The sequence below is a fragment of the Rhipicephalus sanguineus genome, chromosome 3 (genome assembly GCF_013339695.2).
Source record: "Rhipicephalus sanguineus isolate Rsan-2018 chromosome 3, BIME_Rsan_1.4, whole genome shotgun sequence".
Classification (NCBI taxonomy): domain Eukaryota; kingdom Metazoa; phylum Arthropoda; class Arachnida; order Ixodida; family Ixodidae; genus Rhipicephalus; species Rhipicephalus sanguineus.
The window spans coordinates 166083867-166110276 of NC_051178.1; the positions used below are offsets into that span (position 1 = coordinate 166083867).

At 45.0% G+C, this 26410-nt stretch overlaps 1 protein-coding gene across 1 annotated transcript in view; it reads left to right on the top strand.

Moving 5' to 3' along the window:
• Positions 1–23950, top strand: part of LOC119387643 (neuroligin-3) — a 249646-nt gene extending 225696 nt beyond the window's left edge. Inside the window, exons 5-12 of the mRNA XM_037655105.2 lie at positions 1042–1415; positions 4602–5086; positions 8866–8978; positions 12374–12669; positions 14153–14365; positions 14892–15077; positions 16108–16310; positions 21178–23950. Of these exons, the coding sequence (XP_037511033.1) occupies positions 1042–1415; positions 4602–5086; positions 8866–8978; positions 12374–12669; positions 14153–14365; positions 14892–15077; positions 16108–16310; positions 21178–21214 (1907 nt within the window). The 3' untranslated portion in view covers positions 21215–23950. The remainder of the gene's footprint in view (positions 1–1041; positions 1416–4601; positions 5087–8865; positions 8979–12373; positions 12670–14152; positions 14366–14891; positions 15078–16107; positions 16311–21177) is intronic.
• Positions 23951–26410: the final 2460 nt, after the last annotated feature.

The window sequence follows — 26410 nt, forward strand, 5'->3', positions numbered from 1 at the left end:
TGTTCAAGTCACTGGAAATGATGAGAGGCCTGGTTCCCTCCTCAGATTTATTGCAGGAAGCATTGACCCCGATTTTTGCGTAATCGACAAGTGCATGGGTAGTAGAGCGTCTTCCAGGGGCGTTCTGTCTTCAGCTTCTTCACTTTCCTAGCGTCCGCCGCGGTGGTGTAGCGGTTACGGTGCTCGGCTGCTGACGCGAAGGTCGCGGGTGCGATCCCGGCCGCGGCGGTCGCATTTCGATGGAAGCAAAATGCTGGATGCCCGTGTGCTGTACGATCTCGGTCCATGTTAAAGAATACCAGATGGTCAAAAATCCGGAACCCTTCGCTACGTCGTCTCACATAATCACATCGTGGTTTTGAGACATAAAACCCCAACAATTATTATTACTTTCCTTGCGTGTCAATGTGTGTGTTCGAGGTTACTGTGTTGGTTGAGACTTTGTATCAGCTGTGGCACATACCCGCATAACATGAACTCTGCTAAACGGGTATGTGCCACACGTGACTGAGAGAAAGGGTTTCATGACGTAGGCGACAGGCATCTTGCGTTTTTCATGTCATGACCAGTGAATCGTGTTCGTCATACACTGATCCCCTGCTATGCCAATTTTGGTATATTACAAGTTATGGAGACGACCAGGAGAGCGCCCAGACGTAGGCGGCTAGATAGATAGATAGATACGTAGATAGAAACGCCCAAAGTGCCTGAGGTTCGCTAAGAAATGCTTCGCATTTAAAACCACGCCAGCGCCAAGGTGGCAGTGAAGGTCAAAAGGTTGTCGGAGTGAGGAAACCTCCCACCTTGAGTTCGACTAGAGCTTGCCCCGGAATAAAGTTTTGTAAAATAAACGTTTATGCATCATCATAATCCTGAGCGTGCAAAGTTGCATGTTGTAGGCTATATATTGCTAAATTATATTGTTCAAAATATCGACATTCCGTAAGAAAGCTCCTGTTCTTACAATATTTCATAACACGATTAAGGAGTCACTGTCTCACTCTCATATTTATTCTTTTTGTTTCCCTATGGTTCTCGCAGACAACGGACTATTCCAGCGCGCTGTGATGATGTCCGGCTCGGCGCTGAGTCCATGGGCCATCGCTCGGGACGCGGTGCGCTACGCGCGGCAGGTGGGCCGGGCGCTAGGATGCCCAGAGTCCGGCACAGGCGCCGCGCTCGGAGACTGCTTACGTCATCGGCCCGTACGTGAACTGGTCGACGTCCCTCTCGCCGTGCCCGAACACCTCTCGGCATTCGGTCCCACCGTGGACGGCACCGTGGTTCCAGGAGAGCCACGCCACGAAATGGCCTCACCACGTTCGTCATACGCCGACTACGATCTCCTGTTTGGTGTAGTGCGCTTCGAGGCGTATTTCTTGTTCACAGCTTACGAGGAGAAGCACGGATTTGAGGTAAGGGCAAGTGCCAACATCTTCAGCGGTATTAGTTCGATTTTATTCATTTCTTTTTGTTCATTCAGACCTTTCCTACGTATAACTATCGCCTTACGATGCCGCAACGAAAGTCATGTCGAAAAACAGATAAAAATGAAGCGACGCATTTTGGCCTCGGATGTTTTCTACCTACACCAACAAAACGAAATACCTCAGGGAAAGTGAAATATCATATTGAAACAAAGGTAGGTCTTTACCGTTTTGAAGCTTACTGGTGCTTATTTTGTTCGTGCGCTCTTCATGCCTTGTCTAGTTTAAGCGAGCTCATATTATGCGGCTCTTCCATTGCTGCATTTCACGATACCATGCAGGGACGTAGACAAGCGCGGACATTCTTGAACTTTGCGTTAAACTGATCGCTAACTTTTGCCGAGTGTGATACATATTCTGTCGCACAACACACAACGATGGTCGCCCCGTTACTGCCAACGACGGAGCACAGGTGCCGAGAATCCCCTAGCGACACAGGTCGCTAGGGGATCCTTCATAGTGCTCTATCTTCACCTGCACCATTTGTCTACATCCTTTCTTTTGCACTATTGAGTGCAGCCCGATGCTAAGCATGGTCGCCACTTATTTCCCCTTTTTTCACCACTTCATGCCCCTCTTCCAGCCGCCATCGCGAGATGGCGCCACGTGCCCATGTTCCCAAATCCTAGAAATGTTCAGACAAAGGTCAACACTTGCCTTCAAGCTTTCGCCAAAGGCGTATTGGACACTCGTACGATTAATACTCGAATTAATTGACGGTTGCAGTTCCTGCGCCTTTCATTCGGAATCTTTTTTCTTTTTTTTTTTTCGTTTTTGTGTGACAATGGTATGCGTCTCCTGGCTTAGCCTTGATGGCGCTGCTCTCCTCAGTAAAAGATAAAAACACCGCTTCCACATGACCTACACAGTAAAGGGTTAAGGTAGTTGGTTTATGCACCGGATTAACCTTGTGCAGCGTTTGCCACTCCATACGTGACTGGCTTCGCAATGGACGTTTTGCTAAAATCTGCGAGACGGCTTTCATGCAAGGCTTTTTTCAACCAAGCACTCTCTTTCACAGATTGATTTTTTGATCTTTGCACCTTTTCCGCTGCTAATTCTAGTGTAGGTACACGAGCGCCAAAAAAGCTTTTGCAAAAAATTACTGTGGGATGCTGTCCCACCTCAGCGATGACTAGAGACCGGATTTTAGGCAAATGCCTATTTTGTTCCTTACGCTCCTATCGCGCCATTTTGATATATGAGCATGAATTGGAGACTTAAGAGGGCTTTTATAGTGTTTTTATAGTGCCTATAAATGCCTATTTTTGGCGTTCGTGCGTATATGCCTATAAGTGCCTATAAGTGTCCTATTTTCAAAATTGGCGCCTATATGAACACTATTAGCCTCAAATTTTTCTTCCGGGTGCAGACTGAGCCCGTTATTCATTTTACCGCGCAACACTGACTGTTCGGAACTCTATGGGGTTCAACGTAGTCCTCTAGTTCAACCAGCTCCTGGAAACAACCACTAGCAGCAGTGAAATGGGACGCACCGGCGTGGATATGCCGCCGCGCTGACATGGCGCGAGTGTTTGGCGAATGCGAAATTGCGGAGAGCTATCAGGGGAGATTGAAGGGCAAAAGAAGAAAAATGTGGCGTGCACGCGGCTTTTTTTAGTTTATAGTTTACTTTTTAGCCCTTTCCTTACCACAGACGAGTTGAGCTCGTCTTCGGCAAGCCTCCATGCGACATACTACAGTGGCTCGCCATTATTGCCCTCGGTATATGTGTTATTTCTCAGTGGAAAACCGGAAAGCTTCTAAGGCCGGCTTTTCTGTTTACAAACGTACTTTTACTTTCTCTGTCTATTTGCTTTTGTGGCCGCACGGCAACTAATTTCGGCCTGGAGGTAAAAGAATAAGTTCTTTGTTGTTCACGCTCGTAAGAAAACACCGGAAGAGGACCCATCTCGATGCCTCTTTGCCCGCGCCTGCCGGACTCACTTTGTCTCTTATTCTCATTTGTTATTTAATGGATCTGCCCGAGTAGCTGGGATAGCTTTAGTGAACGCTTCTCGGCGGGGCCGCAGAGGAGCCACTTTGTCTGTCAATGGACGAAGGCTGACGTGTACATGGACATCGACCACACCTACAGAATAAGACAGATGCAGGGCCCCAGGGAGCCAAGAAGGAGGCAGAAGCAAAAAGTCGAGCCACATTGTTACGGTCACGGTAATGGATGGAAACAAGCTTTGCCCAAAGAGTAGGCAGAGGAGAAGATGGGCGGGATGTGGTAATACTAGGCTATGGACAGAGTTCTCCTTAGCGATCTCTTGCTACAAACCCCTCTCCATTTTTACCATAAGCGTTATGAATGCTTTTGGATTCTGTGTCGTTAAGAGATGAGACGAAGTCAGTCGTATTCTGTATGTTTGCTATACTTGCCCTTCTGAATTAAGCTTATATCAAGGGCAGCGTGAAATGATGGGGGCACAAAAAAACCACAGGCGTGCGCGCAGAGCACGCCGTACAGTCAAACCGTAAGCTGGACGAGTGGCCGTCATTGTCATTGAGCCCATTGAAAGCTCTCTTAGGGTTACCACTACGACTCTGACAGGCGCGCTAACTTTGTACGACAATAACTACAGAGAACGGAAAGAACAGGAAGCTCTTATAGGTAACCCCACCTTCGTAGATTTTGGCGTAGAGGAGTCAGAAAGTGGCATTTCGAAGAAACCACTTTCAAGTTGGCCACGCTGATTTGGCGACCAATTCTTCATCTAGGTAGCGGACAGTTGCGGCTGACGAAACCTGGCCTCTCGCCAAGCTTGGTCATTGTAAACAGAGAGGCCCGGCTCAAACACCGTGCGTAATTCGTGTCAAACAGCTATGAAACCACCGCATGACGCTAGAAATGTTAAGGTTTACGTTAACAATCTTCTATTTCGTTACATCCTACATAAGCTGATATGCGAGATTAGTCAAGAGTATATATGTAAGGGGGCTCCCTCGTTTCTCTGTTCTAGCATTATCACGTACTACTTTATTTTTGCTGCATAATCAACGTTTCTTTTTGTGACCTTCCTTCACTCCCTGAGCTTGAAAATCCTCGCCATCGTCGTTAGTGAAAAAAAAGAACGAATAAAAGGGGAATTGTGCTTCGCCACCCAGGTGGACCGACGCGACCGTCTTCTACGTACGCTAGTGCGCAACCTGTACAGCTTCCACCAGCAGGAGATCTTCCTGACTGTCGTCAACGAGTACACGGACTGGACCCGGTCGGTGCAGCACCCGGCCAGTATTCTCGAGGAGACGGCAGAGGCACTCAGTGACGCGCTCGTCGTGGCGCCCGTCGTCGAAGCCGGCACGCTTCACGCTGCAGCCGGGGCCGCCCGCAAGGCAGCTAAACAGCAACAGGGAGGTGGCAACAAGGTCGGCGGTCGCGTGCCGACGACGCACTTCTACCTGTTCGGCTACCACTCGGACGAGTCGTCATTCGCGCAGAAGAACGGCTGCGTGCACGGCGAAGACCTGCCGTACGTGCTTGGCCTGCCTCTGCTGGGTTCGGGCGCGCCACTTTACGGCAACTACAGCAAGCAGGAGGCCGCGCTCTCTGAGACCACCATGTCCTACTGGGTACGCTTCTTTCGGACGGGGTGAGTGTGATCGGCCTTTTCTTTATGCTACTATCACCTCCTGTGTGTGGTGGGTAGTGTGGTGTGTGGTGTGTGCGTGTGCGTGTGCGTGTGCGTGTGGTGCGTGTGTGTGTGTGTGTGTGTGTGTGTGTGTGTGTGTGTGTGTGTGTGTGTGTGTGTGTGTGTGTGTGTGTGTGTGTGTGTGTCTGTGTGTGTGGGTGGGTGGGTGCGCGGGTTAAAATGCTTTATGCGCATCAGTGTTAACATGCTTTAGTTGTAAAAAAAACCAACAGACTGTTCAGTCACAGATGATATTGTGGCTGATTGTGGTTGAGCATCTTGATTAAGGAACCATGTTTCGTAAGGTAGAGTTGAATGTTTATGTGCATTTGTTGATCGTCCCACTCTTTATAGGAATCCGTTCTTTTGTAGTTTTTGATCCAGTCGTCACTGTCTTCGACAGGGAGCACAATAAAGACCTGGGGTTCACTCCGAGAAGTATAATTAGCGGAACGGGAGGCGCTGACGTCGAACACCATGGTAGTAGGCGGGCGCAGCCCGGAGCCCGAGTGCAGCTAAACGAGAATGGCAAGCACGTAGAGTATTGAAATCTAAGAGCACCTCCGCCATTTCGAAAGGCGGGAAGAGAAAGCGCGCGCCATGAAAAGGATAAAATGGGCTGATTATGGTTATATACCGATGAAAAACGATGGTTTTCATCGAAAGCTCTCACAATGTGAACAGACGTGTGATATCTGGCACAGTGTGATATCTGGCACAACATTGACCACTGTCTTTTCTGCATCGTGGGCAGTGCGAATATCGAGCTTTGCCGATGGGTCACCACCGCCTTTTAAGGGCTTTCTACATACCCAGATGTCTTCACTGGATGTTGCAAAAGTATTCAGCCGCACAACGCCTTTACTTTCCACGCTAACGGGCTAGGCAATGTAGTACATTTGATAGTGGTGAACCTGACTTAACAGCAATAAAGCAGTGTGCTATAATATTATCAGTATGCATCAATCATGCAATCCTCGGCAGTTAAATATAAATCATTGCTACAAGTCGATAAAGGCAAAAAGTCGTTACCTTTTGCTGAAGATACAAGGACTGCACCAGCCAAAGATATCTTCTTTGCTTTCATCTATAGAAATTGTATTTACCTAGGCATTCTTCTTTGGTATATTTTAGGTGAATATAGAGTAAACAAGAGAAAGGTCAAGCAATTTCTTCGATCCTGTCCTGACGTCGTTCTGCTGTTCGTTCGCGTCTTCTGCTTTTTTTGCTGTGCAGCAGATGGGTTCACTTTGAAGCTGCGAGCGGCAGCAGCTCGCTATTCTATCCATAAGATTCCGTTCAATCTCAGAGCAATACCCCTTCATCTTATGTCTGCCTGTGCACACGCGGCCGGTTTCTGAAAACAAATATTTTCACAGCACGTTTTATTCGCGATGCTCTGCTATGTTCAGTACTGCCGCTTTTCATTCGAAGATTGTATGACTTTCGAAACGGTTGCCCTCCATTTCAATTTCGTATAATATTGGCCGTGTTCATCTTTAAGTTTATAGGATCACTGCTGAATTGATAAACACTACTAAAACTTTCTCGGCGTCTTCTCGATAAAGTTTGTATAGCTTTTACTGCTGCTTTGACAAGAAGACGTATTTGCTTCGAAGTGCGTGAATTTATAATAGCGTCATGAAATTCTGAATTTTAAGTGCACGGGTGGCTACTAGAGAAAAGAATGTCTCATTGCTTCTGAGGGCGCTACTGGATGGTTTATTTGTCGCTTTGCTATAGTGAAATACATAATACACTGAAACACAATATTGTTACATTTACACATATAACTCGAATAGTAACACTCCAAACTATATGAACAATAGCTAGATGTTAAACAATTAAACTGGAAAGGTAGGTTAGCTTCACTGAAGTGTCTTTGTTCGCATTTTTGATATTGCGGGCCTGTTGAAATAATTCTGGATTAGTTCAAGTAAAATTGATAGGTGTTGCATAAGGGAGTAGCTCAGCCACTACTGGCTCGTGTCTTCGCGACCGTGGCAACAGTTTATGTATTTATATGAGCAGGCTGGAGATAAATGAGTGTACGTCGCATGCGCCAACAGGTGTGAAATATACTGGCGTTCGTTTTTTGGTGTAGTTTATTTTTGCAAAGTCCTGCCCTTAGGCATAGTAATTAGTGGTGTGCCGTCAGTGTTGCCAGTATAGTCTCCCAACCCTCGTGTATATGCCCCGCTTTTGCTTAGAGTCCTAAGTCGTGCCCACCTCAAGTCCCATAGCTGTTGTTAGCATGATAGCCATCCTATTGAGATTAATATGAACCACGGGCACAGTAAAAAAAAAATTTCCTGTCATTTTCGCTTTCACCTCAAAATTGAAGAACTTGTGTTCTGGAACTCTTGTTTTGTGTAGCTTAAATCCTACAGAAAATTGCTACCAGTGTCACCTGTCGACATTGACTTCAAAAGATTAAAACTTTTTGCTTTGGAAACATCTATGCTCTATAGTTCTCTCTGGGAGTGTGTTATAAGCGTTCAGTAACTCGCAGGGAAGGGATGTGATGGCAGCAGCTAGCAGACTGCAATGGATTTACGCTGACATAAATTCATTGCTCCGCCACCACCGCCTCACAGTCAGTTTCACAGATATAATATAAGTAACCCTCAGGCCTTAAATGTTGCTGTTAGCAAAGGTTAACATGTTAAGCATTCGATTATAAGTACGCTTTTCTTGGACATTGAATGAACTTTTGCGCATGTTCACTGACTTCCATAATTTTTTTTATCGAAGGAAGCGTAGCTTGATTCTTCTAGTATATTTTAAAGGAAGAAGTACCGATAATCTGTAAAAACGTACGTTAAATGCGTACTTTAAAAGGCACCCGTATACCTCGCGGTATGTGCATCTAAAAGAAACATCAGGCCTTGAATATCGTACGTCAGCGAACAACAGAAGTGTTCGAGGCAGCTCTGTGCCGCTCAGACCTTCAGAGCTAACAGGAGCTCAACGAGGGAGCGCGGACTTTCCAAACGAAGCCTCAGCACAACACATTCTATTCAAAAGTGTCAAAAACGCTTTTGTTCTTGCCGCCGTCGTGGTCGTGGTCGTCATCATAATCATAATGACCCTCATCATGATCATCATCCCGGACTTTACTGATCGCGGCTGCCGCTGGTCGTTGCTGCTGCCGGATTGAACAGCTAGCGTGCAGTAAAGCATTTGTGTAACGATTTGTCATACACTGACACACGTACTTTTTTTACCGAGACCGATGTGTTGTATTTGACAAAAACATTGATTTGGCAGACTCACCAAAGATAAAAAAGACAGAACTAAAAGACTCGTTTGAGCTTGAAGGCGTTGAGAATTCCTAGGCACTGCATAAATGCCCGGACAACAGATCCGGTCACAGGCGTACATGCACACGAAGCTATACACATTGTCACATGGTGTTGACATTGACGAAGAGAATGCCCGTTATGTGCATGTGTTTCGCACTATGTCAGTTATGTGCATGCGTTTCGAGCACGTAAATTACGTGGGCCCGTCACCGTCACCGCGTTATGACGACAGGCGGCAAGGACAAAATTGGCGCTAAACAAGAGGAAGTACAGAGGTTGAATGGCATTCTGGTAACCATTCTGTCACAGATTTCACATTGGGACAATGAGACAGTTGTCGCTTGTATGTATTCGAGGCTAACGCGGAAATTTCTCAACGTTTGCCAAATGCTGACGAGCAGATTTCTCTGATGTTGTGGTTGTTTAACCTTGCAGTTCTCCAAATTTCACTACCACGGAAACAGAATCCGAACGCAGCAAAGGCGGCCGCGGAGAGAAAGTGGGCTGGCCTGCCTATGACCCTGTGCATCAAAAGTACCTCACTCTAGGTAAGTGCCGCGGTGCAACATTCTCTTTCAATCACGAATTGGCTGCACATTTTAGGTGCGATCATCGCTTGCGATAGCGCACGGCAATTCCTTTTTCGTAAAACGTTGTTTTCGATGACACAACAAGCAATTCGTGTCATATGGCCTTAACCTCATCTTGCAGTAAATTCATATCAACTGACTCATACCGCACTTTTTTGATAAAAATTACAGTCATATCTAATATAGCACTATTGTTTAATAACTGAACTTATAGGCAAAAAGTGTGCAACAGAAAAGGGACAGTCTTGGTTTGAATAAATGCAAACAATAGACGTTTTTGTGTGAAGCATGCCCTACGTGTATGCAGGCTATATACGCGGCCGTGTGTTGAATGGCTCAAAATGTTTGAACAAGAAAGAACAATCGCGGAACAAATGTTGCAATAGGTATTCCTTTATAGACACAATTACAGAAGCTCTTCTTTCAAGAGCTCTTTCTTCATAAAGGAAGAAAGAGCTTGTTGTTGTTGTGCCGTGCGCAATATGCCACTGACACATTCTCCTTCTATCTATCTATCTATCTATCTATCTATCTATCTATCTATCTATCTATCTATCTATCTATCTATCTATCTATCTATCTATCTATCTATCTATCTATCTATCTATCTATCTATCTATCTATCTATCTATCTATCTATCTATCTATCTATCTATCTATCTATCTATCTATCTATCTATCTATCTATCTATCTATCTATCTATCTATCTATCTATCTATCTATCTATCTATCTATCTATCTATCTATCTATCTATCTATCTATCTATCTATTAGAAAGAGCTTATCTTTCTGTTTGCATTATAGAGAAATCAGTCTACATCTCCATGCTGTACCTTTCTTTGATCTTTTGTTGCTCCACAACTTTTCTAAAGTGCTTAGCTTTCATTCACGCGAGTAACGCATAACGCTCCGAACGGCTCGAATGGCTGCTGCCTGTGTGTACTTTCCTGGGGCACTTGAAATTTGAAGCGCCAGTGAACGCGTGTTCCAGTCGCACGTGCCTTAAATATCTAAATAGAGTTGGTCTAGAATTTCGCCGTGTGCTCATTGTTAGGCGGGACGTTGCCCGAAGCCTCAGGTGAAGAGACAATGGAGTGACTCATACATTCGCTTTTTTACTGGAAACTTCGACAATCATTTATCTCTCATTGTCTTATTGTGTCTCTGAGCCCGTGGCAGTTTGCGTGCGGATAAAAATGTGATCTGCCCGAAAAACTTTGAAACTGCAGGAATCAAGTTTCTAAGCATGTGCTTCTCCACGTGTTGCTCGATAATCTTAGAATCAAATTTCGCATTTTCGTCGCCTGAGTATGGACAAAACAGAACGGTGGATGCTAGACGTTGACTTAAAGAGAAAACGTTTACAGGAAAGTTTTGAAGTAGCACTGCAATAAATCGAGGGATTAAATATAAGCAGCTCCATTAACGTGAAACCTGTGGAGGTGCGAAGCACTGGTCTTTCCCACAGGGACACGTCAATAGCAATGAGAGGACTCATTGCTGCAGACAGCGTCTGGCGCCCATCGCTGAGACGGAGCTTTTCCTGAGCCTAAAGCGCTGTCTCATTTGCCACTGGGAGAAGCGCACGTGGCTTTGAGTTCGAATCTCGCCTTGGGAAAGAAAATTTTTTTGCCACAAAATTGTCTCTTTCTCTTTCTTCATCTCTTTGTGTCTCTCTCTCTCTCTGTACTCGTTTTCTCGCCTATGAATTTATTGCATCCTTCGCCGAACAAATCGGCGCACCTCTCCTGGGAGCGAAGCAGAAGCGGAAGAATCGCAAGGCGATGAAATAGATGTAGAATATGGCACGTGCCGGTTCACGATGATCATAATTTTCTATCTACGACACATGGGAAACCACGGCCCTAGCAGCCCCGCTGTAAAAAATCCGGCAGATCCCACGAACTCTGGGAATCGATGTTATACGAAGCAGCCAGCAAGGAGCTGCATACATCGCCTTGTCTTTGAGGCAAATGAAGTCAGTCATGTCATGACAAGTAGTTCACTATCGCACATTTGTGCGTGCGATAGTGAACTACATAACATGCGTGTAATGATTTCCTCGTTAGGACCTCTCAGTTAGGTTACACTCTTGTCACTCCATACCAATTTTGGAATATATCAAGCGGACGAAACGGCCACAGGAACACCAAGACCGTGGTATACGTAAATCATGCCGTTCATGACATGCATATGACGATTTTCGTGTTATGACCTGTGATGTATGTTCGTCATACAGTTATGCCGTGCCATAGCAATATTGGTATACATCCCATTAACGAAACGTCGACGACAGCACAAATTCGTAGGCGGACAGATAGATAGATAGATAGATAGATAGATAGATAGATAGATAGATAGATAGATAGATAGATAGATAGATAGATAGATAGATAGATAGATAGATAGATAGATAGATAGATAGATAGATAGATAGATAGATAGATAGATAGATAGATAGATAGATAGATAGATAGATAGATAGATAGATAGATAGATAGATACGCTCAAAGTGGCAGAGATTCGCTAAGAAGTGCTTCGCATTTAAACAACGATGAATGGCTTACTTTGATAACACGTAGTTTACGAGGGGGCCAGTGTTTGCAGCGTAGGTGTGTGATCGGGCAACGCCGGCCTGAAATTTTGTAAGTCGTCGTCTTTCTCCTCTTTCAGAAGACCGAGCTTTATTTTGTCTGCAATGTCCTTTTTGCGCATAGTTGTTTCCTCACTATGATTCTCACCGCTACGTTTTTATGAAAGTGAATGAAATAGAAAACAGGCTTTTTGGGATCTGGTACCTCATTTATTGACGCCCGCTTAATCGTGGAGAGCACGGTATCCAGTGAGTCATAACTCGCAACAATAGAACATTACATGCGTTGCTAACATGATGGACTCAAAATTTTGACGTGGTGTCTAGCAAACTGGATGGCCCACATTGTATTTCCGTTGAGCTTAAGCTTACGGGCAGACAACCTGACTTTTTTTTCGCTTTCTCAATTGATCATCATGCAGCAGCAGCGGTTATTGATGAGAAGGAGAATGTGTCAGGGGCATATTGCGCATGGCACAACAACAACAACAACAACAAATAATAATAATAATAATAATAATAATAATAATAATAATAATAATAATAATAATAATAATAATAATAATACTGATGACTTAATACAAATATACTAATGATAATGCTGGTGGTGAAATGATCCGGTTTTACAGAGTCACAGAGACAAGACCAACATTAATATTTTCTTTTGCAGTTGTACACAGGAACTGCCATTTAAAAAAAAGTCGCTTTCACATCCAAAGGACGGTATAGTAGTCGCCAAGTGATGTTTGGCACACGCAGGCACCAAGCCCAAGGTGCGGGACCACTACCACGCGCATCGGCTGTCGGTGTGGACGCAGCTGATTCCCAAGCTGCACCGCGCGGGCGGCGGTGACGTGCCCCGGTCCCATCACTTGCTCGAGGACTTCGAAGACGCAGCCTCGTACGACGGCGTGGTGCGCGAGGTGCCGCCTCCGCCCCCTCCCATGTCGCCTTCGCCCACGCCCTCCCTGCCACACTCCACCATCGACTCGAACTCGGGCGGTGGCGGGCCGCTCACCACCAGTGGAGGAGCGCGCGCTGGGAAAGGGGCACAGGTTCGAGCTATGCTTTGCTTTCGGTTTTAACGTTAGGAATATTGGAATTAGAAATGGCTGCTAATTATCGTGCTGACCGCAGCCACCAGAACTTTAGTTCGCGCGTAAACTGTTTAACGTTTGCGAATACAGGGCTGCCCCCAGCCGTTGATAGCACTAGCAGAGCTGGTGGCGACCTCTTCTGACAGTTTGTCAAACTACGATAGCTTAGCATTCTTTTATTCGCGTCCGTATTCTCGCCGAAAAGAAATGATGCGATTACTTTCAGTTAATGATTATCGCACAGTCAGTGCTCTACAGCAGAAGTTAAGTAAAACGTGTTAGTCTGCAATATACGCTTTGTGTGTCCGTGGTTAGGCTCTGCAATCATCAGGTGTCGCAACCAACGTTGCCCGTCCCGTATACTGCTCTGATAACCCATAAACGCACATGGTGAGAGGTCTATGAGAAAACGCAAATACTCTAATTTTACAGTGTTAGGTGTATTGGTATACGTAATGGCGTTAGCCTAAACCCCGATTACCGTATACGTCTAGCGACGTTTTATTAGGCCTCACACAAACTTCTTTTGTTATAAATATGCGTTTTGTACTGCTGTGAGTGTTCTTCTATAAGTCACTAAATATTCCACGTGCACAAAGTGACGGCGTGGTCGAAAATTCACCCTAGTATTGAAGTGTGATTTTTTATGGAAAACATAGCTCTGTGTTCGTTTCGTTCGCCGGTGCGCCAACAGATGGCAGCACCATACCGGTCAAATAAGTTTACGCCGCGAGGTAGCACGCATTCCCGCAAACAGCAGGAAGTGCGCAGAAAATAGACGCTCTCTATTACAGTGAATTGCGGGAGGTACTTCTTATTTGCTATCGGGGTGCTTGCGATGTGAAGTTTTTCTTCATACTTAGGTTCTGAAATTACTCTCTCTTTCATCAATTCATATCCGTACTTTCAGTGCTAAAAGAGCGAACTACGGTAATTATTTCGTTGACTATCGATGTGACAATGAAATAGCGTTTGAGTTGTCGTCCTCTTTCTTGTCTTGGTGTCTTCGCGCTGGCAGTGTACTGTCATGAGTTGAGACATCGCCCTTAAAGCCCTTTCGGGGCCAATATAGCATCGCGTAGTCACACCAAGCGTACTACAGGGTTTCTTTCTAAGAACGCTCGTCTAACAGCACAGTTTTGTTGTTAACTCGCATATAATCGCAGCAGGTCTTAGCGATTAATGCGGTAGATGATGTCCTTCAATATGCGTCAGCCTCCGATGTAAATTATTTGTCTATTTCTGACCAAACTTCATTTGGGTATGTCGAGCCGCACTAAACTATACAGCATACGTGAAAACTGCATTTGACATATAACACAGCGATGAAAATTGAGCCATTACGCGCACATAACGTTAGACTGGCTTAATATACTCGGATAAGCGTAATTTTAATGTGATGGAGACCTTCAAACCTCGCGCATACTGGCGCGCTTTTTAGGATGGAGGCCGTGGCGGCGTCACGACACCCGGTGACCCTAGCCAAACGGAGGCCATGGCCATGCCCCAAGGCGGCTACTCTACGGCGCTGGGCGTCACCATAGCTGTGGGCTGTTCGCTTCTCATCCTCAATGTGCTCATCTTCGCCGGCGTCTACTACCAGCGGGACAAGGCGGGCCGGGCCTCCGACAAGGCAAAGAAGAGGCCGTTCGAGGTGTGTGACACGACCATAGTGGTAGCTTAGGTATGAGGATGCGTATGTGCTTTTATTCGAGTAGCAAAAGCCACAAACCCTTACGAAGCCACAAGGCCATTCTGAAACTCGATGTCCCGTTGTCGCTGGATTCAAGTTGGCTGTTGAAATTCCGATATGTAGAACACACACACACACACACACACACACACACACACACACACACATATATATATATATATATATATATATATATATATATATAATAAATTTCAGTCACTGGAGCCTTCACTGAACTATGGCACCTGATTGCTATTTATTCTTCTTCCAGGCTTAGACTGGAACATTTATTTGCTGTTTTATTTGTTTCATAATGTTATTTTCTTGTTATTTAGAGCCAGTGCTATGATTAGTCTTATTGTCAAAAAATGACATATTTATCATTCTAAAAAAGTGCTTCTTTTATGTTATGTAGGCAAAATAGGCAAAATAATACCCGTACGCTCAGTGATGTGGCTAACGTGTCACCCTCTCTCATCTATTGCAGCCTCCGCGCCTGGGCGACGAGCTGGGTCGTGGGTCCCCGCCGTCGCAGCCGGCCTCCATCCTGGCCGGCAGTGGCACGCTCAAGCGACCCCCTCCGGCGTCTCCTTGCGCCGGAGGATGCGAACACCTGGACTACCAGAGCACGCCCGCGGTCGTCACCGGCTGTCTAGCCGTCGCGCCACCCAAGGTCCGTGTCCCAATTTAGAGCGTGCATTACCATCGAGCGCCTGAATTTCTGTATGTTCTGCGAAAATTAATAGTACTTAAGTTTTCTGATAATTTTCTCATTCACCTTGCTGAAATAAATGCTGCTTTATTTATTATGAGACTCAAACAGTTGCGGGAAGTAGGTAAAATACAGTTAGTGTTCACTAAGCGAGAACGTTTTTCTTTTCTTTCCACTTCTTAGACAGCACCACCTTTTCAGCACGCCCGTTTTCCAAAGCAAACATGACGTGTGCGGTTGAAAACGTGCTGTTCAGTTGTCCAAGAAAACATGCTCGTAATCTGACACTAAAATGCACACTGAAAAATCGAAATGTTTCTCCCATTCACATTTTTCATGTATATAATTTTCGAAACACGTTAACGATGCGAGCGAGAAAAAACGAAATCAGCCGCAAGCTGCCGTACAACTTGCGGAGCAACACGAACGTGCGGAAGCCCCGCCTCCGTAGCCTTCGCTCTACTGTCAGGATAAGTCGCATGCAAGTGAGCTCCGTTGAAATAGCACTTCAGTTTGCACCGAATTTTACGTGCGAAGCACGTTATGCGCTCGGTCTGTCGGCGCCACCTGTCATCGTAGCCCGTCATGGTGTCTCTTGTCGTCGCCCGTCACGGTACATAATAAACGAGTTTGTGCCACAGAATTTTGGCAAATCCCACTACTCACCGCTTCGGCGTGACCTGTAATAACCCTGATGGGTAAGAGAACGAGTGCAGAGAAAGAGGGAGAGGAAAAGAGAGAAAGAAACAGAGAGCGAGAAGGAAAGAAAGATATCAAGAAAGAGAAAGAGAGATATTTTTTCCACAAAAATTCTTCACGAAGTGGGATTCAAACCCGCGTACGCTTGATCAACTGGGTTTTACTGTATAGGCAATAAAGTTTACAGTGCTGGTCAAACCACCATACAAGCTTTTTTTCCAACCGAGCCTTTGTATACTTATTTAAATCTTTGTACCTGTGATATCTCGATGGTGGGCTTAACTGGGCTCAGGTGCCTCCGAAGCCGAACAGCCTCCTCCCGTCGGACCATCCGGAAGCCCAGCCCTTGCTCCCGCTGTCAGCGTCTGCGCGGGTTCTGTCACCCGGCGCGCACGCTACGCTTCTCAGGCATCACCAGCAGCAGCAACAGCAGCAGCAGCAGCAGCAACAACAGACACAACAGATCGCGGGCCACAACACTCAGGAGCTGTGCGTGTGAGTACGTAGACTCACCTTCCATTTCATCGTCTACGTTCACCGCTCGCTGCCTGCCCTTTCCCGTAAACACTTCATTTACTACGCGCGCGCCACTCACGTTATTCCTTGAGGAAGTAAAGAAACACAATATGCAATTCTGAATGTGTTACGTCATGCGCATTGCGCAAGTTTCTTCGTTCGATGGGGGCTTGTGACTCTGAAAACAAACACGTGCATAATATTTTTATACAATTTTTAGAAGTCGTTAACAGCGAAGCCGTTGTAGCTCGGCGTAGTGTCGTGACCCCAAAACCATCATCATCATGAACGGGTTTGTGCCACGGAAATTGGGCAACAGACGGGGGGCGTATGGCAAGGGGGTGAGAGAAAGAGATTAAAGAAAGAAAGATATGTAAAGAAAAATAGAGAGAAGATCATGGCGAAAAAAAAAATTCGTCACGAGGTGGCGGGACTCGAACCCACGTACCCACGATCCGAAGGCAATCGTCTTAACCGCTTGGCTATTCCTTTTTTATTGTATTCGCAATGATGATGCGCTCGGGTATCCAGGCACGCTGAGAAAACATACGTAGCCTTGTATAGTTCGTATAGCAAGGAGGTGGGAAAGGGAAGCGAGCGTGAGGAAGAGAGATGTGACGGTGAGCAGGAAGGAAAGGAGGAGGGGAGAGAGTAAATCATTGCGTGTAAAGAATGAGAAACAGAGAAATAGAAAGAAACAAATGCAGAAAGAGAAATAAAGAGAGAGAATCAAAGCGAGAAAAGGAAGAGCTAGAGAGAAAAAATGATAGAAAGAAAAGGGAGCAAGCGAGAAATAGAGATAGTGAGGCAAAGGAAGAAAATAAACATAAACAGAAATAAAGAGAGACAAAAAATACGCGAAGTTTGCACGAAGACGCACAGAGCTTGGCACAGCGAAAATCAATCGTCGATCCTCAAGCAAAGCCCAGTTGCAACATAGCAAAACCTACTTAAAACGAAGCAAAGCCCTAGCAATCAACCAGTTAGAACATACAATAGCCACCGGCGTTAGCCTACACACTTGTGAATCGACCAGTTTTGCTGTGTCAAGCGTTGCGCGACTTAGTGCAAGCTGCCAACATTTTCTTTTATACTTGTCACATCTCCTGATTTTCTTTAGAACGATAGATTTGAAGCTGTCGAGCAATATTGCTCTCACGCCTAGATTTCAACCCCTTCCGAAACGTTTTCGGCTTTCGCGTTCGGGACGCATTTTCACATCTAAAATTGCTTGTGTTACGTTTGCCAAGTGCTTGTTTTTTTACTTAACGCATCCACCTGTGCTAACATCCCAGTAAGTACATTGGATGAATAGATTTTGTATTGGGAGCAATCATACTTTGCTACTACACCCGCAGTGAAATAGCTTTTTATGTCGAGTCCTTGTAAGCGGCTCCTTTTGTAACATGGAAAACGTCGTAGGAAATATTTAGAGCGGAGGCGCTGACTATCAACCACAAAATAGTATTATTTTGCCAATGATTACGCTGCACTGATCGCGTCTCTAGGCATAAATAATGTCAATGTAAAGTTTCCGGAATGTCCATATCTTGTTACCTAAACGCTTCTTCATTGCTCAGAAGGTTGCAGAGGGTCACTTTCGCAGTTACATGCTATGTTTATTATTATGTTTCGTTTACAGACTTACTGGTAATTAGAACGTAGATTCCCCACGTCACATGCTTCGTCAAAGTATAAGTATTATTACAGCTTGGTTGCGTTAACACTTGCCAAAGCAAACATGTTTCTTATTAGCCTTAATTTGAAACATTAACTTATCTCGATTCGTAATATTTAGGCTTCTGTCGAGAAATTGGTGTCTGTAGGCATTCCTGTTGCTGCGACTCCAACTGTTGGCACATTTTAAAGCACTTTTGATTGCGCTTTTGTATTAGTTGTCTTCTTTGCTTGCGCACTGAAGTTCATGGGATACTTTCTCACGAATTCCTGAGTCACTAAACCAAAGATTAAAAAGAAAGAAAGAAAGAAAGTGACCGATCGGTGTGCACTTGCGGATTGAATGCGAGTAAGCAGAATGTGTAGTTCTTACCATCACATCACCTTTAACAAACCGGAACTCTCTTTTACTTCTTATCTATCTACTTACCGAAATATACCTCCACACGTTTGGCGTCACCGCCCCTAATTATACGTAACCACGCATTGCTTCCTAAAGCATCGCCCCTTATGTGACCTGTGGACAAATTGTGTGACCACGAGATTGTTACACCTACTCTATTGAGCAAAACAATTAAGAATGCCGTCATGGCTGCACTCCGTGGGAGCAAAAGCCCCGGTGTGAAAAATGAGATACGACGCATCCGGCGGTCGATAGGCGCACTCGTGTGAGAAACTTCCACTGGGCCATCCACCGAAAAAAAAAGAGCCATGCATGTGGGGGTGGGGCCCCGCAGCCTTCAACTTCGTTCTTGCTTTGTGCCGGCTGCTTTGAGCTAAAGAACGTCCCAGTATTTATTTCTCTTAGATCCACTTTTTTTCTCAATTCTTGCAATGCTAGTCATATGCGGTGCCATCGGTATGAATTCCCATGTGATTGATAGCCTCATTTTCTGTTGCAGATTATGTGTCTGTGTAATGTCACAGCAGTCAGAGAACACGTACATCCAACAATATTTCCTGTTCTTTGATACCTGCCTGGTTAGCATGGAACGTTGACTCATTTGAATTCATTGTTCTTTGGGCTGCAGAAGAACAATAGATGTCTTTAGCTCATAACTCTTGTTTCGTAACGCTAAAAATGTTTTACCTTAATTGGTTTACGCGACAAGTTGTAGGCATTCCTTTGTACTTTTAACGTCCATTGAGCATAATGAACTTCCCGTGAAAAATCATGTCGGAAAAAAAGGCAAAAACACATTTTTTTTTATTCTAATGTCAGGAGCATTTAGAATTACAGTAAAACTAGATTATTATTGCTTACAAACAGTTGCTGTAGCTAGACTGGTACGAGAAAAAACACCAGGTAGAAAGAAAAGCACTGTGTATAAGATATTGGGTACACGAACGAAAATTGACATCCTTTATTATTTATTGCTAGCCTTCCACCCCAGCGTCTCTCGCAGTCCATGCAAGGTTGTGAAATGTTGAACGGAATAAAATCATCTTATACCTTACTAGTTAGGCGCACTCACGTACAATTTGAAGTTTAGCGCGCGAACATCGATTATTTAAGTATGTGCGCCTGGATAGGACGTTCTGGGCGTGGAGAACGCGGCAGAGCAGACGATGTTATCAGGTATTTTCTGTGCTTAAATTTTCTGGCAGCCAATTCTTTTGTTCTATTACTTTCAGTACTGCTAACTTCATCCCTACCCCTAACCGATAACTTTTGATTAGATTTTTTTAGAGCAATATGCAGAACTTGCTCCCTAGTCTGTGCAACCACCTGGCTGAATCATAAGATTGTGTCTGGACGCGTACAAATAGTTAGTGGCAATTGAATCTGGGAAAAAAAAGAAACAAACAGAAAGTGAGGAACAAGAGAACTGTCAGTATTGCACGTAACGCTACTTTTACGAAAGCCGTCGAAAAAAAATATTTCTCTTTGACTCCCACGTTCACTTTCATTCTTATTTTGCTTGTCACCCACACTGTCCACTTAAATTGACTGACGAGCAAATGAAATCCTTCGCATTTATTGGATGTGTGTGTTTTGGTCTCATCCCCTCGTTGTCAAATGCTCAACTTGAATATTTTGAAAACCTCCGAATGGTGCTGACATTGAAACCACACGAACACCCAGAAATTTTTTAGAGGAGCCGTCTTCCTTTTTAACACGAAAGTGTTTTATGCCGGGGTTCACCAAGACACCATTGGCCAATTTCCGTCACGGAAATGACGTCAATAAAGTTCGCACGATCAGATTGCAAAATAATTTCAGAAAAATTTCTTCACCGGGAGTGGAACCCACGACCTCTCGGTCCACGACAAGAGATGCCGGGCACGGTATCTACTGCGCAACCGTCGCACACTCTGGAGGATTCACATACGCGCCATTTATATCTCATACTTTCCTTTCGCAGAGATCTTGGTCGGAGGGGTGATGTCGCCTTTTGGGAGCGGTAAAGTGAAGTAATGCACTATGACTGTAGCCTCCGCGATTAGTTCCTGCAACCCGTTCTTGCTACGCGTCCGTCCCATTCGGCGCGTTTCCAATAGGAGAAGTGCAATTTCGTCAACTCCTTAACACACCGTGAGGTGGCAACCTTAGCCCAAGACTAGGCCTCGCTCACAGCATCTATTCATATTGAAAATAGCTCTGCGGCGCCAGCCTACCTCGCCTGGCTAGCCTGGCTGTAACACCGCGTTCCCCGCTTACGCCTGCCCCGAGAGAAACCATGGCCGGGCTAGAGGGGAGACACGACGTGCGTTCATTTTGCCTCTGGAACGACCGTAGTGTTCTGTTGACTCTTTAACATGTCGCGGGACGTTCACCTTAGCCCAAGTTCGTCATCTAGACAGAGACGCTCTTCTCTCAGCGTCATACTGCTTTGTCTCAGTACGCTGTCACCGTTAACTACTACAGCTATCACAAAGGTTTAGTCATTGATCATGGACGTTAGTCGTCGGGATGGCGATGTGCCACCAATAATCAACATGGGCACATCCACGTTAAACGGCTCTATAGCTGCCAAGCGCCAATAGACATTGTGCAAGCTCTCTTATATCAATGTACAGTAAACATTCAACTACTTCTGTAAGGACACGTTTTACTTTCGTATTATACCGATTCCTGTGACGGAGGGATCAACCATGTTTTTTGCAACGTCCCCTTCCTCATCCCTCTTCTTTATCGCTTTTCTCTTTGCTTCGATTTTGCCAACAGTGGTTTCCGGGACCGGAGGGAAGAGACAACGGTCTAGCATCGGTGGTGGTGGCGCGGTGGCCTTCCGGGCGCAGACTGTGGCGAGGAGTTGTACTGGGCACCAGCGGCCCCGTAGAGACAATAACCCGACTGAATGACTCAGCCGGACACTCCCCGTTTGGCTTCCCCACCTTATCGGTGCGGGAAGGGCCGTGAGCCACGGAATAGGACTCACGCCCCCATCCAAACTACGTTCTTCTCTTCGAGAAAACAAAGAGGACTCTCCGAGAGAAAAAAAAAAGAGAAAGTGTTTCGGCGCAAACAGGCGCAACATTTCTTTTTTAGTTGTTCTTGCCCACTGTGCTTCATTCTTCTCGACAACCAGCAACACCACACCGCGAAACTGCGTACGAGGAGTGCATACCGTCGCTGTTGTGGTGGCGGCGGGTCAGACGTCTTCTGTGTGCGTGCGTGTGCGTGTGTTTGTGTGCGATTACCATCCGACGTGTCTCGCGCATACGGTGAGCAGTGTGCTCTTCCTGTTTGGCTCGGCCCGACTCGCGCGTGTGTTGGCCGGTGTGTGCGCGGTGTGGTGCGTGGTTTTTCCGAGGCTAACAAGGGAGGACGATGGCTTATAACGAGCCGCTGTGGCAGGCGTTCGGCTTTGCTGCGGAATGCTTCCTTACGGCGCTTCCTGCTTCGTTTACTGACGACGTGCTTTTTCCTTCCGTTTTTTTTGGCTGACCGCTACTTCTGCGGTCCATGTGTAGGTTGCCGACGGGACTCGTTGGTCATTCTTTGTTTGTGGTCCTCGTGAGTGCGCCAGTCGCACAATGGCAGGGGAACTGTGGACAAAAGGGCGCCCTATGAGGCTAGATGACAAGCCCGTTAAAATGGTTCTTTTTTGTGTTTTTGTTTTTTACACTTTAGCCGATACGTGAGTGCCGTTCCAGCAAAGTATGATGGTTGCTTTTCTACCAGCGCTCACAATACGTTCTACATAGCTCTGACAGAGGAACCGCGCCCACGAATCTACACAATACAAATTGTGTGAGAAGAAAATCACGACTGGTATCCCTTCTGGACTCTTTACGGAGCTCGCGATGCGATATTGCAAAAAAAAAAAAAAAAAGATAGCCTGTTTCTCTTGCCGCCGTTAGGTTTTCTTTTTTTTTTTTGGCCGTCGAACATTCTTCTACGGCATCTCAGGGGTCGTGAGCGGTACCGCGGTTTTTGTGTAGTGTATGGGACAGTTCTGACGACCTTGTTCAAAATAAATAAAACGAGCGATCCGGATGGACGCCTAGGTTGTTAAAGTGGTTAAGTTACACGATATTAAGAGATAGTAGCGACAATGAAATAACCAATGGATCTCAGGCACTTTCGCATCTAACTTTTTTCCCTCGGCCCTCGGTTTCTCGCTGACCAAGTTTGGTGACAAGAAGTAAACGGACGGTTTGGGACCGAGTGTATGCTCAGTAGGAGCAAACCGTTTCATTTACACGCTCCGAAAGAGCATCCGAAAACCGAACCTCGTTGATTTGTAGGATACGCACATTATACTATTTTCCGTCATCTTAAAAAACGTTTAACGCTCCTGTGTCCATCTATTTAAGTAACTTGTTTAAAGATGTCATGTAATTTTGCAGCGGATTTTGGTAAATGTTATTGTTCAGATTTTGTCTCAGGACAGTAATCCGGTTCTTTTTGTTTTTTTTTTCTCTTTTCATGAGTTGGAAAATTCCCAACGAAAAGTGTTTCTCGGAGTTACTCCGTCGTCTCTTAATTTGTGTTAGGGTCCTGAGTCTTGTGTTATATTTGCACAGTACTCGCTTGTAATACTGAAATATTTGGTCATTCAAGATCGGTGTAGTTACGCTACTGGTTTGCCAGTTTGCCTTTACTAATATCAAAACAGCAACTTATGGTTGAACTAAAGAAGCCAATTCATCGAGACATACTTCACGCCAACATCGGATCCATAATCCATTATTTTACCCCATTTGTGTTACTTGATATACATGGAGTACTTACAGTCATCAATAAAACACATCCTTTTTTGCAGTGTCAGCGTTTTTCAAGAAACCGGACATGTTACACATGTGCGCGTATCTTGTTTTCATGTGTCCTTTAGAAGAAGAAGAAAGAAGCAGAGCGTGTGGTGTGTTTTTCAATTGTACAAATGAATAAAGCTTCTGATTATGGAAGTGAACGGTCGCGGCTGACCAGATGAACTTTGAAATACTAATACGCCTTGCTTAAATGGCAAAAGCTAGCACCCTGTTAAAAACTTTTCAGCAAGTTGTTAGAGTCGTACTCATTATGTCCTGGTATCCTAATGCATTACCTTAGCAGAAACATCGATATTCTTAACTAATCTGGAAGCAAGTTTATTCCACCTGGACCAATAGCGAACATGGTGCTCTCTTAAGCACGCTTAAAAAATAATACATCAAAGAAAAATATTTGTTGGTTATTGGTTCTGGCGAGATTGTTATAATTCGTGAAGAAGGTTATTCGCGCACCACTAAAAAAGCGACTAGTAAACGAGAGATACAAGCGAAAACTTTCGAATGAAATTAATGGATGTAACGTGACTTTATACATAGACGCACATGATGTAGCTTGAAAGACACCTTGGACTATAAATGCGCAATCACTAAAAAAATCCGGACGTCTATGTATGGAAGCGGCCTTCTTCCATTCAAATTCAGCTGAAAGTTTTCGCTGTGTCTGTCTTTTCCTAACCCTCGTTTTTAAGTGGTGAAAAAAGAACCGCTGGCAAGACTAAGCAAAAGGGATGTTTCTTTTTCGGAGTATACGGATTATCAAGCTACCGGACATGACAAATGGCGCAGTACTGGACGTCATCAATGACGTTTCCATGCTTATTTTGTTTTAAATAAGCCCAAAACGGCTTGACTGTTTCAAGTGCATGCAACTGAGTCTATTTGTGCTGTTTAAGTAATTAGCATACTTTCGTGCGAAACTGTTGCGAGAAAGTGAATGTTCTTGTAACGTGCCAAGACCAGCCTATTGTTTTGAACAGCCGAGCTGTTCTAAGGCTGGGCATGACAACAGATCAGTGTCCGTGTTTCATGTCATGCTGTGGTTCCCACATACACCCATAGATGGCGTAACTGCAATGGTCGGCCGCGAAGCGGTAGCCACACAGTGAAACGGGGACGGGTGGCTCGAGCTTAAATTATGCCTAAATTCACTGTAGCAGGCTCGGGTGTGCAGAGGCTGCCACTCACCCTTTCCCATGCATCCTCTACTCTACAAATAACGTAATCACAGTCACACATGCGAAACGACAAAAAACTTCACGGAAAATCACAGGATATCACAGGAGATCACGAGGAAAACACAGGAGAACCGCAGCTCCACGGTTTCTGCCGATTTCGCACTTGATGGAACTGGGTAAGCTTTTCATTTTTCAATGCAACATAAACTTGACCTCTAAATAGAGATTTGAACTTCATTTTAAGACCAGACACGTGGTATAAAAAATTACCTAGACCTCATAAGATATCATCGAAAAGCAGAAAGTAAAGGAATATTGCTGCGAGAGCATCAATTTTTCACAGTTTCAGTCCTATCGAGCGTCATTTGAGGGCAGGAGTGACATTGTAAAAGATATTCTAGGTGCATGATGCGTTTTAATTATATTTTTAGGCGCCCTCGAGTTTACTGATTTGAACGCGACTGAACAAGGTGCATTTTTCGCACCGTCTTTCTTTGGCAATTATTGATACTCGAAAGAAGGTCATCTGCATGCTTCCATTGCAGAGCCCGTTGAGCGCTACACGCCTGGATGTCTTGCAGAGCGCCGGTAAGCTTGTGACAGAGAACCGCCGTCGCCATCGCAGTTCGTCAGAGCACGCCATTAGGCCATGTCCTGTTTTATCTTTCTCAGAAGCGGACCAGTGTTCAGCGTGACAGCGAGCATGAAACATGCACATTGGTAGTAATCGAGGGAGGACTGCATGGGCTGGGCCTTGCTACTTTCTGGATGTGGTTGACGCTTCCAGAGTACATGGGTGGTAATCTCTGGGCAGCGCTTCTTTGTGCTTATCATGAAGAATAAATGGGAAATAAAATTGGCCTATGTTTCTCTAAAATGTCTCTTTGAGATAGCCTTCGTCGCCAACTTCACCCAGTTTGCGGTATGTATTTATGTATGTATGTATGTATGTACGTATGTACGTATGTATGTATGTATGTATGTATGTATGTATGTATGTATGTATGTATGTATGTATGTATGTATGTATGTATGTATGTATGTATGTATGTATGTATGTATGTATGTATGTATGTATGTATGTATGTATGCATGCATGCATGTATGTATGTATGTCCACATCTAAACTCTTCTACTCCAATGTTGGCCACTAGGTAAGTGCCGTTCTTCATAAACAAAACAGAAAGACTATTTATCTGGCGAGAGCGCATTCAAGCTCGCGTCACGCTGGTCGTTCAAGCACGGTTCACCAGTCTCATTATTGACGAGCGCTACAAAAGCTGTAAATATGTACTGTTATATGACAAAATGCAGTTTAATGATTGTTTCTTCAAGGTGGTATTGAACCAGCGTCATACAAAACTCTGGCAGTAGCCAAGTCTGCATAACTGTTGAATTTTCTTCGTTCAGCGAACTGGGAGCGCTGAAAAAGACACAAAGGACGAAGCGAGGAACCACATAAGACGAGCGCTCACTAACAACTGATTTATTTTCCACATCGGAAGGACACATTTACACACAAATTGCGCATGTCAAAAAAGATTATGACGACGGCATGAACAGCATGCGAAGCGTGTGATCAAGGCACATGTCTAAGGATTATCTAGGTAGCTAAATTCACAGTTTGTTAACAAGTTTGTTAACAAGTTTGTTAAGTGCAACACCGGAGTGGTATAAGATACCCCTTTCTTGTGGACGTATGTACATTGGCCAAACCGGCCGATGTGTGAACGTGCGTCTCAGAGAACACAAAAGCTCGTTGAAGAATACACCTAACTCCCATTTAGCGTCACATTGCTTTTCCTGCAAGTGCCCACCTCTGTTTGAGAATACAATTGTGTTGTTCCGGCATCCTCATCAAACTACGCGCGAAATATCTGAAGCATATCACATTTCCAGGAATACGGATCAATGTATAAGTCATCCTTCCCTGTCACTGCATGACTGTGAATTTAGCTACCTAGATAACCCTTAGACATGTGCCTTGATCACACGCTTTGCGTGCTG